Source organism: Bos taurus, chromosome 1 (genome assembly GCF_002263795.3).
Source record: "Bos taurus isolate L1 Dominette 01449 registration number 42190680 breed Hereford chromosome 1, ARS-UCD2.0, whole genome shotgun sequence".
NCBI classification, from domain to species: Eukaryota; Metazoa; Chordata; class Mammalia; order Artiodactyla; family Bovidae; genus Bos; species Bos taurus.
This window is the reverse complement of record NC_037328.1, coordinates 113,347,777-113,364,977: the sequence shown is the minus strand read 5'-3', so window position 1 is coordinate 113,364,977 and position 17,201 is coordinate 113,347,777. Positions and strand designations below refer to the sequence as shown.

General features: G+C 35.5%; 1 protein-coding gene across 2 annotated transcripts in view; it reads right to left on the bottom strand.

The window, feature by feature from the left end:
* DHX36 (DEAH-box helicase 36) overlaps positions 1 to 17,201 on the bottom strand; it is a 47,526-nt gene that overhangs the window by 9,164 nt on the left and 21,161 nt on the right. For both annotated transcript variants that reach the window (NM_001080251.1, XM_005201792.4), the window contains 8 exons: positions 15,133 to 15,188; positions 13,371 to 13,435; positions 12,551 to 12,694; positions 10,234 to 10,351; positions 9,194 to 9,292; positions 3,905 to 4,078; positions 3,667 to 3,753; positions 2,011 to 2,094 (listed from right to left, as the gene is read on the bottom strand). In NM_001080251.1, the coding sequence (NP_001073720.1) occupies positions 2,011 to 2,094; positions 3,667 to 3,753; positions 3,905 to 4,078; positions 9,194 to 9,292; positions 10,234 to 10,351; positions 12,551 to 12,694; positions 13,371 to 13,435; positions 15,133 to 15,188 (827 nt within the window). The remainder of the gene's footprint in view (positions 1 to 2,010; positions 2,095 to 3,666; positions 3,754 to 3,904; positions 4,079 to 9,193; positions 9,293 to 10,233; positions 10,352 to 12,550; positions 12,695 to 13,370; positions 13,436 to 15,132; positions 15,189 to 17,201) is intronic.

The window sequence follows — 17,201 nt, the reverse complement described above, 5'->3', positions numbered from 1 at the left end:
AAAGCTTAAGGCCTGTTTCTTGTTTTTAAGAAAACGACCATGAGTAAAATAATACATGCTTTGTTATAAAAAGCATTCAAATAATATAGGAAAGTGCAAAAGACTTCCCTAATCTCAATATCATCACAAATATCATTAAATAAGCAATAATGCAGATACTCATCAGAATTGGAAAAAAATGCCATCTTAACTACGATAACAGTACAGAAGCTGTTTTAATAAAAGCATTTAATCTTAGTTCAACTTAAGGCAATTAAACAAAACTGAATTAGATGAATGTAACATTTTTATGATCGTAAGAGATATTTAATAAAGAAGGCTTGTGAGCTTAAATAGATTAGAAATATAGTCATTAAAAAAATTTATTTATTTGGCTGTGCCAGGTCTTGGTTGTGGCATGCAGGATCTTGCTGTTGTATCATGTGGGGTCTAGTTCCCTGACCCAGGGTCCCCTGCATTGGGAGCTCAGAGTGTTAACCACTGGACTGCCAGGGAAGTCCCAAGTCATTTGAAAATATGTATCCTTTCTACGAATTGTGTGACTTTAGTTTTCCTACCTAATTTCTCTTACAACTGAATCACCAGGCCACCTCCTGATTTCTATCACCATTATTTTATATTGTTCAGGACAATACCTTTTTTTCTATATCCATAATTCTCAATACCATTTTGCATTTTTCCATATTTAAATAATTTCAATGTATACTCAGCATGTATTCTCCATTCCTATATTCTTTTTGATTCACCTCTTAATACGCAGCATTTTACTCTCATTAAGTTTTTCAAGGTCAGCTCATGAGTGTCTATTTCAAATGCTTTCTTGAATGTCTGTCATTTTTCTTTATACTTGAATATCTTGACAGAATATAGTATTCTCAAATAACACTTGGATTTAACTATCTTTTCATACTGTAGTTCACTTCATTTTTTCCTACTCAAGGGACATGTTCTTACATATATCTCTCAATACATATTCAATTACTCCTGGATTTTCTATGAAGAGACACCTGTTACCTTCATGATAGATCAATGCTATCCTCCTGTTTATGAGCTTTTTACTTATTGCTTTATTTTTTTCTTTCATGGCTGCATATACAGGCTGTGATTATCTCAAGCCTTCCTTCTAGGTAATATTTTGTTTTAAAAGATTGCCCATTTTGTTCCTTATGATGCTATGGCCTTCAATTTGTCTTCTTGGCTCAGCAGTCTTTTCATTCCTTTTACTGGTTTATTTTCTTACCTTTTACTGAAACTGCATTCTTCAATTGTTCCTAACTATGAAACGGTTGTATTTTCTGCTGAGATATGCCAGGTTCCCTTCTTTTATCCATTGGCTGTAGAATCTTTCAGAATTGTCATTACCCTTCTTTTAATTCCGTTAATGTTTGGGCAAGTTTAATTAAATATGCTGGATTCTGGATTCTTTACTCCCTTGTAGATCTGCTAAATGTCCATTACCAGAGTTCATGCCACATAGCTGAAAAGGTGTGGATATTCCTACGCCTGCTGGCTTGAGATCACTTCTCTAGTTCAGTGCAATGTCTGATGTTGCATTTGCCTTAATTGTTTACTTTCTTCTGTTTCACAAATGTCTCCAATAGTGTTTTCTCACTACACTAAGTCAGTTCAGGATAAAAATACCTATCTAAAGTTTAAAGAGAGATACTTGCCCTATTTGAGTTTAAAACAGATTTTAGAAGTATCAATGAAAATTTTAGAACAAATCCTCAAAATGGCAACTAAAGGATGCGTGCAGAAAGAGTAAACGAGCTTCTGTGTTTTCTTGCTAAACTCTGGACTTATTTTCTTAGCCATTATTTTATTATGCTTTACATCTTTTTCTTGTGCTACTGCAGCTGATTTAATAGTCTCTTCTACGATTTTGTATGATTCAACTTCACAAGACAAACTCACAATTAACTTTTTGGTATAGAGCTGACTATACAGAATGGATACATATATCCCCTAATCTAATATATGTAAGAATTACTTCAAAACACTCATCATTACCTGCAATGTGTTTGAAGACAGAAAATATTCCCAGCAATAGTCTTTTTCATATCTGAAACCACGTTGTTTAGCTTTTTCCCATCCCTAGGGGGCAAAGAAATAAAGTATTCATTTTCTCCCCCAAAGTAAAGATTACTTACTAGTTTGTCTTTATTTTAGTAATAATGTTTACCTTCTGATTTTTAATTTTCTCTGTAAAAAAAACCCAAATAATTTAAAAAATAACAAACTACAAAAACGTGAACTCCCCATGATCCTAGTCATTAAGAGGTATCCAAAACTGAATTTACAGACCTTTCTCTACACAAGTAAGAGCAAGTTATAAAGTAATGTACTATTCATTTACATAAAATAGCACCATTCTGCACATGATGTGCTAATCAAAAAGAACACCCTGTTAGACAAATTTCAACGCTATTATATAATTTCACCTTCACAAATATGTTTTGCTTTAGGTTAGAAAAGGAAGGACGACGGGGTGAAAAAATACTGCATTAGCTCAAAGGAACAAAAAAAATACATAAACAATCCCATAACAGGAAACTGAGTCTAGAACTACAATAAAAAGATGCTGTCTCTATACCCCAAATTACACTTAAATGTTGCAAAGATGGATGAGGCATGTTTATCCTCAGGAAAGCCTGGCTGTAAGAGAAAACATCTCTCTTTCTTAAAGAGTATACATGATTATCATTCTCTATCAAAATGTTAAATCTGAATACAGGCATAGTTTATTAATGAACAGGAAAGAACCTTCTGTCATAAATGTGAATAAGACAAAGATGGAAATGAATAATAGCAAATAATGTTGTAAAATAAATTGTTTCCTCAGTGTGTATGAGACACGTGTACCCCAATGTTCATTGCGGCACTGTTTATAATAGCCAGGACATGGAAGCAACCTAGATGTTCATCAGCAGATGAATGGATAAGAAAGCTGTGGTACATATACACAATGGGGTATTACTCAGCCATTAAAAAGAATACATTTGAATCAGTTCTAATGAGGTGGATGAAACTGGAGCCTATTCTACAGAGTGAAGTAAGCCAGAAAGAAAAACACCAATACAGTATACTAATGCATATATATGGAATTTAGAAAGATGGTAACAATAACCCTGTATACGAGACAGCAAAAGAGACACTGATGTATAGAACAGTCTTTTGGACTCTGTGGGAGAGGGCGAGGGTGGGATGATTTGGGAGAATGGCATTGAACTATGTATAATATCATATATGAAACAAGTCGCCAGTCCAGATTCGATGCACGATACTGGATGCTTGGGGCTGGTGCACTGGGACGACCCAGAGGGATGGTATGGGGAGGGAGGAGGGTTCAGGATGGGGAACACATGTATGCCTGTGGCGGATTCATTTCAATATATGGCAGAACCAATACAATATGTAAAGTTTAAAAATAAAATGAAAAATAAATAAATAAATAAATAAATAAATTGTTCACTTGTTCTGTTATCAAAACACAAAGAACAGACTTTTTTCCAAAAGGGAAAATGTAACAATGCACTATCACAAAATTGGAAAGTATATAATTTTTTTCAAATATTCACCTAATTTTAAACATTTTCACTAATTTAACTTATTCCTGATAACTATAACATATTTTAAAAATTTAAATTGAAAATATGTCCATTTTACCTTAAATGCATTCACGACAGTCAGGTGGTCACTTTTAGTATCCTTTGCCAATTCCTTTCTTCTTGCATCTGCGACCTTTTCTTTTCCCTTAAAAACAGATGAAGGCAGCTTAAATTGCTCTGATGGTATATAAAGGAGAATGGCATTCTAATAAAAAGTGTATCTAAGCAAATAACTACCCTGTAAAAAAAAAAAAAAAGAAAAGAAAAACCTAGCTTTGTATTTGTATACTTCTTACCAGTGGAATCACAAAGGGATCTTTGAAGCTGAGACTAGCAGCAATGGTGAGTACCGGGTCTAAGCAACAGAACAGAGCTCCAAAAAGAATCATTTTCCCAATGTGTGGCTCAACTGGTAATCGTGCCAAGTGAACTCCAAGAGGTGTCAATTCTTCTTGTTTATCCAGAGCATTCTGTAAAGTAAGAGTTTATGTTTAAAACAGACATTGTAAAGCATCATATTTTAGTTTGCTTAAAAAAAAAAGTGACAGGCCACTCATGTCCAAATGCCCTTATATTGTTCAGCTTTAGTTCTCGTCATCAAAACATTAGTTTTGAGGTCAGCAAAGGTTAGAAACTTATTTAAACAAACAAAAATAAAATTAACTCACAATTCAGCTTTACTATAAATGTTAGAAGAAAAATGAGAAATAATGTATTAGCCAGCATTCAACAAGATAAGGAAAATCACTAAGTACAAGAGTTGTTGGGGGCGGGGAAACCAAAAGACAAAACATATACTTGGAGTATATAATGCCCAGCCCGTCAATTACAGTACTTTAGGAGACATGAAACCAACAGCAGGGCAAGAGATAAAAAGATTTATCTAGAATCCTCCAAAATGGGGGTGACTTCTGCTCTGATTCCCTAGGTAATGTGATCCAATCATCACGCTGAGCACAGCTAGAAAAGTTGCCTGAAGACACTGACAGAAGAATTACAAAAGTCTTTTACAAAAGAATTACAAAAATTACAAGTACAGTAATTGGAGACAGAAAGAAGTCTACACAGGTGAACAACACTGGAGCATCTTTTCCCAGAGAAGGCAACATAAATCCTCTCTGGAAGAAATTATCACCCCAAGTTCCAAGTTTTTATCCACAAAGATCTCTGTAAATACAATGTCCTGTACACATTCAAAATGACAAAATCTGAACAACAACAAAAACAGCAAACGATAGAACTTGTATTGCTCCACCAACCCACTGGTAGTTTGTTACAGGGGTAGGGGAATTAGAGGCACAAACTAATGGACTGTGTGGGACAGACACAGGGATGTACTGTACAACATGGAACACAGCTAACGTTGAGCTCTACCAAAAGTTTATGAAAGAAATTACCTTAATCTTACAAAAACTCTTTCAGAGACTAGGGGGAAAAAAAAAACTTTCAAGCTTGTTTTCTGAGTTTAGCATAATCTTGGTACCTGCTTGACAGGGACATCTGGAGAAAGGGAAGCTAAATAACCTTATACATGAGAAACTTAAAACAATGGCAAAATGAATCACAGCAAGTTAGGTTTCTTTCAGGAATGAGAGTTGGTTTAACATTTGAAAAACTGATGTAATTCAATACATTACAAATTAAACATAAAAAGCAGCATAACTGGATAATCTCAGTAGAGGAAGAAAAGGTATTTGATAAAACCAAACATAATAAAATTATCCATGCATAATAAAAATCTAATAAACTAAGAACAGAATCTTCCTTGAGTTTCTACAAAAAAAATCTTCAAAGAACATGCTCAATGAATTACTGATAGCTTTTCCTTTGAGAATAAGAAGATAAAAACATATACTATCATATCACTTCTGCACAATATTGTACTAAGGATCCTGGATGACAGCTGGAAATAAATAAAATTCTAATTATTTATAGATGTGATTGTATGCAAAAAAAATCTACATACAGTTATCAGAATAAGTGGGTTTCACGGCATTAATGAAAACAAGGTCAACATTCAAAACCAACTTGATTTCTATATAGCAGACACAAGAAAATGCAAAATTTTGAAGTTTGAATAAAATCCAAAAATACCATTAATCAAGAAGATATCAATCTCTTAAAGAGTTGTAAGATACACAGAAAATGCTGAAATACCAAGAGATTAAATAACTCAATCAATGGGAAAGAGCATGTTCTTGCTTGGTTAAGACTCAATATTGTAACTAAGACAGTGTGATACCCGCTCAAGAAAAATATACATCAATAGAATAAAGCAGAGCCTACAAATAGACAAACCCATAGACACTTGATCGATGACAACACTGCAGAACAAAGAGAAGGAAAAGGATAAACTTTTTTCTCACAGTTTCAGTCAACTGTTCCACATATCTAAAAACTGATTCTTACCTCGCCTACACACACAGACACGCACACATCAATTGCACGTGGATTATATTTCTAAGTGTGAAGAAGAAAAACTGAAAACAGTATTATCACCATGACTCCAGGGTAGATAAAGACTCACCAAAGGATAAAAAGCAGTAACAATAAAGAAAAAACTGATATATATTTCACTTTAAAATTAGGAATTTGTTCACACAAAAAAAAGTAAAAAGTGATAAGGTAAAAATACAAACATATGCAATATACAACTGACAAAAGGCTCAGATCAATAGTATACAAAAAGTATATATAATGACCTCCTATGACATAACACAAAAACTGGCACCAGAAATTTACAAATGAGACTATCCAAATGGGCTGGAAGCATGAAAAGCTGCATACAAATTCAATGGCACTCACTGTAATGCAAATTAAAACTATTAAACTACAACATACCTATCAACATGCTTACAATAAAAGACTATAGGTTGGTGATGCTATAGAGCAATGAGAATACCAACCTACCACTGGCCCTGGTAGGAATGTAAGTAGTCTGACAACTTTGGAAAATGGTTGGGCATTACCTACTGAATTCACTCCTACACGTATACCTATGAGAAACACTTAAACATGTACACTGAGAAACAATAAATACTGAAGAATATTCATACCAGTGTATGTAATTCCTTCAAATTGGAAATAAGTAAAATGCCTTTGGGGCTTCCCAAGTGAAACTGTGAGTGTTAGTCGCTCAGTTGTGTTGGACTCTTTTGCAACCCCATGGGCTCCATCAGGCTCTTCTACGGAATTCTCCAGTAAAGAATACTGGAGTGGGTAGCCATTCCCTTCTCCAAAAGATCTTCCCGACCCAGGGATCAGACCTGGGTCTCCTGCATTGAAGGCAGATTCTTTACCGTCTGAGCCACCAGAAGCCCCAGGTGGCTAAGTGGTGAAGAATCCACCTGCCTATTCAGGAGATGCAGGTTCAGTCCCCTGGAGAAGGGAAATGGCAAGCCACTCCAGTACTCCCTCCTGGGAAAAGCCAGGGACAGAAGAGCCCGGTGGGCTGCAGTTCATGGGGTCACAAAACTGGTGGACACAACTTATTGATTAAACAACAACCAAAAATACCTTCCAGTAGCCATATAAAGAAATGAAAACGAATGAACTATACACAGCTAAAAGCAGTAATGCACATGAATTTCACAATGTTCACTGAAAAAATTCAGAACCCCATTCTTCCAAAACTCCCAACATCCCATGTGGATTTCTGTAAAGTTTATAAAGGATCAAATTAAATTGAGCTCTTTATAGAGATGTATTCTGGTTGGTAAAATCATCAAGAAAAGCTAGAGACTACCATCAGTCATGATAGATGTTATTTTTGAGACTCAGGGAGTGATGGGAGAGGGTAGGCAATGGCCTTTTAGTATCCCAGAGATGTTCTTAACTTCTTGACATCATTAAAAATAACAGTGCTCACTTTGTAACAAATCATTAAGCTGAATGCTTTGTTTTGCTCTTTTATCCTGGATGGACATTCTGCATTGCATAATAAAAAAGTTTTTTCAAAATGCAGGCTTCAGACCCTACTGTTGGCAAGGATGTCCCAGGACTTTTCACAATTTTGTTGCTTGTAAATGGCTCAGTCAAGACTGGTTCTTAAATTCAGTCAGGAGAAAGGAAGTTATCCCACTCTGGCTTCAGACTCCAGCTGTCCTCTGGTCATCTGTCTCTACCACAAATAAGTTGATTCTCTGATCACCACCTAGCTCTCTATTGCTATGTTCTATTAGAGAAAAATCCAGAGGGGAAGACTTTAATTTTAAAGTCAATAAAACCATACTGTTCCCTAATATCAGCAACCTCACTAAATCTAACCCCAATTCAAACAAAAATGGTCAGATCAGTTATAATACTTTTCATTTAAACAACTCACATTACAAGCTTATTTCAATGTTTTCATATGGACCAAATTCTCAAAACTATCTACACAGATGGCTCAAAAAAAATATTTTTAAATATGTAAAATACACCCATCAGCATCCTCTAACCCATCACTGATCAACAGAACTTGCAGCACTGATGGAGTGTCATTTCTGCACCGTTCATGCAGTAACCACTAGCCGCATGTGTCTAATTCAATTTCTAAAATGTCTGAGTATGACCATGATACTGAATTTGTAATTTAATTCAAAACTTAAATAGTCACCTGTGGCTAGTGGATACTGAGTTGGACAGCACAGTTCTGTTCTTTCTCTCTACTTTGGGCACGAACTTGCAGCCAGTCGTGTGTGGCTTCTCAAAGTGGTCTTGTATAGGGATGGCTACCAACTAAGTGGGCACCTAAGACAATGAAGGCAATGGTACCCCATTCCAGTACTCTTGCCTGGAAAAACCCATGGATGGAGGAGCCTGGTAGGCTGCAGTCCATGGGGTCGTGAAGAGTCGGACACAACGGAGCGACTTCACTTTCACTTTTCACTTTCATGCATTGGAGAAGGAAATGGCAACCCACTCCAGTGTTCTTGCCTGGAGAATCCCAGGGATGGGGGAGCCTGGTGGGCTGCCGTCTATGGGGTCACACGGAGTCGGACACAACTGAAGTGACTTAGCAGCAGCAAGACAATGAAATCTGTTCCTCAAAACACTGACTTCATAAAATAAACTAAGGGAAAAAGCTGTTAAGAAAATGATAGGTAGTGGGATATAGTCTGGGGAAAAGTCACGTGCTAGTATTCCTTCAAAAATAGAAAAGCTGCCTTTATAAGATGTCCATACTGTCATTAAGTTGCTTAGATTTGACAAAGCTATAAAAACACTATGAAAATCAGAAAGAATACAGCAACCAAATTCCTTTCAAGAATACAAGTGAAGAGGATCAAAACAAGAAACTGAAAGATTCCAAAGTTTTAAAAGATTGAAATGGAAAGATTTCAAAATTATATGCAATTTTAAGTCATGCCTACAATGAAAAAACTTGTGTGGAAAGAGCCCAGTATGACAAGTAAATCACAACAGTATCATTTTATAACTTATTTCATACTTAAAGCTGAACAGCCAAATAGGGAATCAATTTGGTCCTACACACTCATTGGCCTACTTTGCAATAATTAAGAGTAAATTTTATAATTAGCTTGCTTTACTTAAGCACTCTAAATCTAAGTTAGAATTTATTAAAAAACAAAAAACAAATTTACCAGTTCCATCAGGTGTTTTATGGAGAGTAACACTGCTTCATTCGATGGTGGATCCATTAGCCTACTAAGAAAGTGAGCAATTCCACCTAGTCTTAAAATCTGGGGAGAGACAAATATAATTAAACATGTCATATATGGATATAGAGTTTAGTCTTCCCCATGTCACTCACTCAAATAAAGCAAAACTATACACGATTTTCCAGTTAGTTATTTCACCAGAATAAGTTAAAATTATGTTTGTGATTCTAAATGTTTAAAGGCCAACATACTACTTTCAACACCCACTAACTCAATTAATGAGAAAAGTAGCAGGTTAAAATCTCAACAAGTTGATTACCGATTATCTTCAAAATAAGGTGGCTAATTTTATCAAATATATGATGCTAAAAAAAAACGGTAAGTAGTTTATAATGAGGGAATCTTAAGATGTAGTGACAGTAGCTAAGATTTACTGAACACTTCCCATGTGCCAGGCACTGTTCTAAGAATTTTATGAAGTTAATTTAAATAACTTGCCCAATATAAAAGAACTAGCTTGCCACAAGACTTGGGATTCAATCCCAGATAGTCTGGCTCTGGAGCGGTATGTAATTAAAAGCTGTTTAATATACACGTGACAGAAGCTTAAAAACAGTTTACAGTTTATCGATTTTGAACTGCATAAGTTCATGTCTATGCAGATTTTTTTTCCAAAAAATATAGTACTTGCATTTTCATTTTACAGACCTTTAAATTAACTAAGTGCAGGGCAAAGTTTGTGTTCAATCAGCAAACACAACATGTAGAATCAACAGGACTAGGGTCTGACTCTGGATTCTAACCAAGCTGTTTTAATGACCCACCCTTGGGTGAGTCATGTTCTGAGGCAGAGAAGGGATACCTTGCAAGTCTAACCCTCAGGCTGCTCAGGGGTCAAGCTGTACTAACACAAAAACAAATGGTGGTCTAAATTCTTTCTGGCAGATTAACGTATTACTTTCCTCTATAAAACATGCTGAAAACTAGAACCTTATTTACTTTAATTCTCCCACTTAATTTACCTTTATCTGTAAACAAAGTTCTTCCAAAGGCGTTCTTAAAATTTCTGGCAGTTGATAGTCATCTAGAAGGCTTGCTCTAAGACTGTTATATAGATGATAGCAATGACCAGGTTGAACTCTTTAAAAAGAAAAAAAACCAACAAGGAGGGGGGTGGGCAGGTAAGTATTATCAGTGACTTTTAGAATTCCAGAGAAAAGAAAAGGCAGGGAAAGCAGTCAATATCTATTTCTTACAAGCCACATCATAACTAATTTACTTGTTACTTCATTGTTATTCATATATTCCTTTTCCTCATCTTTTCTGAATAAGCTTAAATCCACTAATCCTAAGTCCTAGTGCTAAAAAAGACAAGGTTCCCTCCTCCTACCAATAAAATTTGGTTACCTGTTTCTCACAGACTCCAGACGGGTTGACACAAAATCAGCAGTATACATAGATTAATCTCTGGGCCTTGTGAGCACCTTATGTAACAAATCCTGTTATTAGGTTAACCTATTATTATTTTAATAGCTCTTAGGTATGTGCTATCTAGTGAACTCTCAGAGAGATGTTGGAAACAATTTTTTCCCTTATTTGCATCTACTGATCTGAGTGATGGGCTTATCTGGTGGCTCAGAGGACCCATTACCTATCTATAGGATCTCCACCAAGGACCATGTAATAAACAGTTTGCACTGGCCTTCAAAATAATTATCAATCTTAATTAGCTTTGCTAAAGGAAATCTGTATCACAGAGCCCACAAGGGACTATTTTCCCTCTGAATTAAAATACTATATATATATATAAAAGCTGAATCACTGTGTGGTACAGCAGAAACTAAAGCAACACTGTAAACCAACTATGCTTCAATTAAAAACATCAACAAAAACACTGCAATTCCACAATTAACTTTCACCAGGTTAGTGGGGATGAAGAATTCTATAAAATGCAATACTTTACATTTAGTGACTGGTCTGCATGGGGAAACCTCAATCTTGCTAGGCTCCCAATCAAATTATCCCCTCTTAATAGAGTAGAAGGTACACTTCTTGGACTAAGCCAGGACTATGACTCAAGAGCACCAACTGCATAATCCAATACACTACCTGAAGACAAGTTATACTCGAATAATCTGCAAACATAATGAGCGACAGCTTTAAATATATAGTATAAACTTATTAAAAGGCTGATAAATGGTCTGTCAAAAGATTTTTTTTTAACTCCTTGAAAATTAAGGGAAATCTTGTTTATTCTACATGTAAGAGGTAAAATAAAAACTCTTCAAACTCCAGACATGATTCTATCACTCGTATGAGTTAGGGTGTAAAATATTCTGAAGTATGCATTAAAACAAGTAATAAGGGCAATTATTTGTGTTATAGGCAAATCTTTTCTCTGATCATTAAAACAGAGGTACTGGACTTCCCTGGTGGTACAGTGAGGAAGAATCTGCCTACCAATGCAGAGGACAGAAGTTCGATCCCTGGGTCGAAGAAGATCCCACATACTGCAGAACAACTAAGCCCGTGCACCACAAGTACTGAGATTGCACTCTAGAGCCCACATGCCACAATTTCTGAATCCCGTGCGCCTAGAGCTTGTGCGCCCCAACAAGAGAAACCATCACCATGAGAAGCACATGCACTTCAGGGAAGAGTAGCTCCTGCTCACCACAAAAAATACCACGGGCAACCAAACAAACAAAAAAAAGGTTTTTTATTTCTCATGCTATCACGTAAGTGGGAAAAAGGATTTTCCTTGGTAACTCATAGTGAAAAACCAGTACAGCTGTGAAGAATAGTGATTAGGAGCCCAGGCTGTGGAACCAAACCACCTAAATTCAAATTCCTGGCTCTGCTACTTGTAACGCTGTGTGACTTTGGAGAGATGACTTTAGATGACTTTATTTTTCTATACCTTAGTTTCTTTACCCTCAAAAGAGAGATAATAACCTACTTCACAGCACTGTGGGAGGATTAAGCAAGTTAATGTGTATAAGTCTCTAGAGGATGATCTGACATTCAAGTATTATTAATAGCAATCATTATTAGTAATATGTTTTTTAAAAAAGAAACACAATCACAGATAATATAGCTAATAAGAATATTAACTTTAATTAACCAGAATGAGGAATTAGAGGTAGAAAAACCATAAAATAAAAAACCTGACAGATACTTTTCCCAAAACAACTATGATTAAAACGACTCCCCCATCTGCTGGGGAGTAAAAACATGCTGCAGTTAAGTTTTTAAAAAGCTGAAAGGGAACTTCCTTAAGTAAATTTGGTACACAAAATTTTTGGTGTTTTTGTAAGGACTTCAAAGGTCTGATCTTACCTTCCAGCTCGACCCTTCCTCTGTTTAGCATTGGCTTTACTGACCCACTCAGCAGACATTGTACTGATGTTGTTCTGTGTGTCAAAGTGCGTCTCCTTTATTTTTCCTCCATCTATTACATAAACTACATCATCAATGGTAATGCTGTTTGGAAAACAAATACATAAAAATTGTTAAAAACACATCTAAAGCATATTAGCCTATACCAGATCTACAGACAGGGATCTTAAAACACTTTTTATTGAATCAGTAGTTTAGGATTTTCACCACTCTTCCACATTTACAAGTGGGGATCAGACACCGCATCACAGGCAGCATCAGCAGCTTCAGTGGCAGCACAGTGCCCTTTCTACAGATCACGTGCACAATTCTTATCTGCCCTGAGTCAAACTTCACAGCTTGCCTGAGGACTTTTGTAACTAGCTCTGTGAGCCCTCCAGTGCCATGAATTAACACCAGCTTCTGCAGAACAATCTGTTGCAATGATTGTACTGGTATATTAGTATCTCCAATGGAATAATTTTAAGAGTATATATAACTGATTACCAAACAATCTATCAATTCTACTCCCAACCAGAAGTACTGACCTCAGTCCCCATGCTTCTTTAGGGAAGCTTTAAAACAATCACTTAAAAGCCTATTTCTGAAGAGGCTAAAACAAACAAACAAAAAACAACCCATGTTCACTGCAACTAAATTAAAATAGGTTTAAAGAAATTACAAAGTATTTTGTAGAAAAAAGATTAAGGTATGTTAACTGTTAATAGTGCTCAAAACAAATGTAACCATTAGTAGTTGGAAATTAAAAAACAATTTTTACCTAGTCTCTGCAATGTTGGTAGCAATAACTATTTTCCGAACACCAGGAGGAGTTCTTTTAAACACCTGCAAGAATACATACATCAAAATCCCAAGAGTGAATTTCTGATACATCCATTCTTACAATTAAAGTAATTACTTCAAGTACTGGTCACTTTTAGCAATTCTGTGTTTATTCACTGACATATGCATCTAATATTTATAGATACAGTCATATCTCATACATCATCTTTAATATCACAAAATTCCCTTATGGTAAACCAAATCTCCCTTAGATATCAAAACCCTATCACAAATAAAGATTTCAAATGAAAAGTTATAATTTAAAGATTATTTTAATTTATATTTAAGTGGTATACAAAATTATTAATATTTAAATATGGTAACTTAAAAAAATTTTTTTTTAAATGCTGCAGAATGCAAACGTTTATTGTGCTGTCAAATTTTTTAAGGGAAAGGGACAGAAGTGTAAAGAATTATGAATTACTTAAAAACCATACAGATAAAAACAGGGCTTCCCAGGTGGCTCAGTGGTAAAGAATCTACCTGCCAATGCGGGATACACAAGAGATGCAGGGTTTGATCCCTGGGTCGGGAAGATTCTCCTAGAGTAGAAAATGACAACCTACTCCAGTGTTCTTGTCTGGAAAATTTCATGGACAGAGGAACCTGGTGGACTACAGTCCACGGGGTTGCAAAGAGTCAGTCACAACTGATTAACTGAGCATGTACAGACATACAGATGACACCAACCAATAAGGCACATGCCCAATCATCAGAATGCATGCCAGCTAGCTGTACCACTGTATACCGGCTACTCAGACTGAAATGGACTTAAAAAGATCCCCTTCACATAATAAATCCTACATCATGATGGTAGACACCACTTGGCTGAAAAGCAAAAAAAAAAAAAAAAAAAATCATAAACTCGTCTCATTTATAAAAATGGTAATAAGAGAAAATGTTGTTTGCCAGTCTAGTCACATATCCTCTAGCAAAGGAATCAATATTTTATGGTCACGGCATGAGCGATGGAAGTACTTCCACACCACATACTCTTTTGTTCAATCTTTGGGATCAAGAGCTCTGTCTTTCCTCTTCTCTTCCCTCAGACATGCACACTGTACCTAATCTAGCTAGCTGAGCCTTACTCAGAACTATCATACCAGTAGAGATAGTAAAAAGCCCTCAATTAAAAATATGTATATTATTTCTTACAGAGTGGAAAAAATGGATCCATTTCATTCTACCAGGGCCTGCAAACACAGTAGAAAATTACCTTTCCTTTGGGAATGCACTGTTCATTCTAACTAGAGATCTCTGAATCTGACAAAGTCAAAACATCCAAAACCATAATTAATAATACATCACTGAAATCTCATGCCTATAAATGTACTAATTCTGTTAAATCAAAATCTCAGTATCAAACTGTGTATGTCATAGATTATTCATTGCTAGGTTGAATATTTTTATTGGCTTTCACATACCTTTTCATTTTATTCAGGAAACCCAAACAAGCTATTGATAAAAGCAACCTTTAAATGTTTCCCTAATGCCGATGAAACTAATGTGATTCATGGATTACCCTCTCTTATCCAAATTTTTGTGCAGTCATTCCCTGAAGACTCATTTGCAAAGGTTCTCAAAGAAGTATTTTTTGTATGGATTACTATTTTAAAATGTGCTTTCAAAAATAAAACAAAACATACAATAAGCAGTCCTTAAAGCTTGCCTCAGTTTGAAAGATAAATTTAACAACATACCTGTGTCTGGTTAACTGTAGGCATCAGAGAATGTAAAGGTATAATAATAAACTTGTCTGAAAATTAAGAAGAAAATTAAACTTTAAGATAAACAGCTGCAGAAAATTCCATAAAAAATACATGGTAATTCTTAATTTATATTCTCATGTACAATCAGACCAAGTACATACATTTTATATACTTGTTAATATTTTTTCTGCAAATTCTCAATTCTTATACAATGATGAAAAGTTGGTAGCAACCTTTTCAAATTATATTACGAAAAATACAAAACAAAACATTAACTCCATTCCCAGCACTAACTAAAGATCAAAGGATTTTATTTAATATGGGTGAATATGTTTGTAGACTTTGGGTAATCCTACTTTAATCAAAGAAAATTTTAAAGCAAATTACTTATTAAATTTCCATGTCCACTTAAAAATAAAGAAATAGCATTGGTAAAATGTAATACATTCCAAAAGTCGCCCACATTAAAAAAAATAATTTTGTTAGGAATATAGGAAGTTTTAGGTTTCAAAATCAAGTTGCTCAAGCCCATTCATGATTATCAGTCAACAGACAGTTTGATGTAGTACTGTAATGGGAAGGAGAGAGAGAGTCACAGAAACAAGGGTAAATTTCAGCCAGATATAGCTACCAAAGTGTAACCTAACTTAAATCTCTGGCAAGAATGTCCAGAAGACATTCCGGTATTGTAGTTGTATTTTCCAAGAAAGAGAACTGCTGTTACTCAGGAGATACAGTGCTTTCCACAGCCTTTATGACCCTTCTAAACTGTAAAAAGCTGTCAAATAGTGCTTGACAAAGAATACCTCCAATTACTTATCTCTGTGACACAGTATGAAATACATCCACTCTAACTTAACTTGAATTGAATCAAGCCTTCAGATATAACTTCCAGCTGGCAGGAAAACAGGATTAAGAGATGATCAAATGAAATGATACTATAAAGATTTAGACATCTTCAGAAAGTAGAACCTAGTCTTTTCCACCATGGGGAAAGAAAAGGGAAGATGGGAGTACCATTCTAAAACTAAACGATTTATCAGTCTGACTTTTTCTACAGTCTAAGCAAGCTAGTTGTGAAAGATACTTTGGGGGAAAAAATGGGAAAATCTGATTATGGATTGGATTATCAGATGATGATAAAGATTGAAAGTGAAAAGTGAAAGTTAAGTAGTTCAGTGGTGTCCTACTCTTTGCAACCCCATGGACTGTAGCCTACCAGGCTCCTCTGTCCATGGGATTTTCCAGGCAATAGTACTGGAGTGGATTGCAATTTCCTTCTCCAGGGGATCTTCCCGACCCAGGGATCGAACCCAGGTCTCCCGCATTGTAGACAGGCACTTTACCCTCTGAGCCACCAGGGAAGTCAAAACAATGATAAAGATTAGGAATGTTTAATTTTTGAAAGATTTTCTTTAAAAGAAATTAAGCTGGTGGTTATACTTTGGCCACCTGATACGAAGAACTGACTCACTGGAAAAGACACTGATGCTGGGAAAGATTGAAGGCAGGAGAAGGGGATGACAGAGGATGAGATGGTTGGATGACATCACCGCCTCGATGGACATGAATTTGAGCAAGCTCCAGGTGTTTGGACAGGGAAGCCTGGCACGCTGCAGTCCATGGGGTTCCAAAGAGTAAGACACGACTCAGCCACTGAACTGAAGCTGGTGGTACAACTATAAATTAATACTTCCATCCCTGAGTATAATTAAATCAGAAATCAGAAAGACAATGAATTATACCCTTTCCCTACTTCCTCCAAAATGATCTCCACAGTTTTCTTGGAAAATACAGAGACACTCACATTTTTAAAACTAAAAGTAGATCATATAATAGAGTTTATGATGCGGGAAGGAAAGGCCAAAGTTGCCAGAGAAGTATTTCTGTTTTAAAAAATATATATGGTTGTATAGTTGAATCACGACCTATACTTTTTCTATACACAAGTTACCAATGATGAGGAAAACAGAAAGTAGAATTTCATTATAGAGAAGTCATAGTAATCAGATAAAATATTTTTGCAGTGAGAGAATAGAAAATTAATTATAGTGAATGAT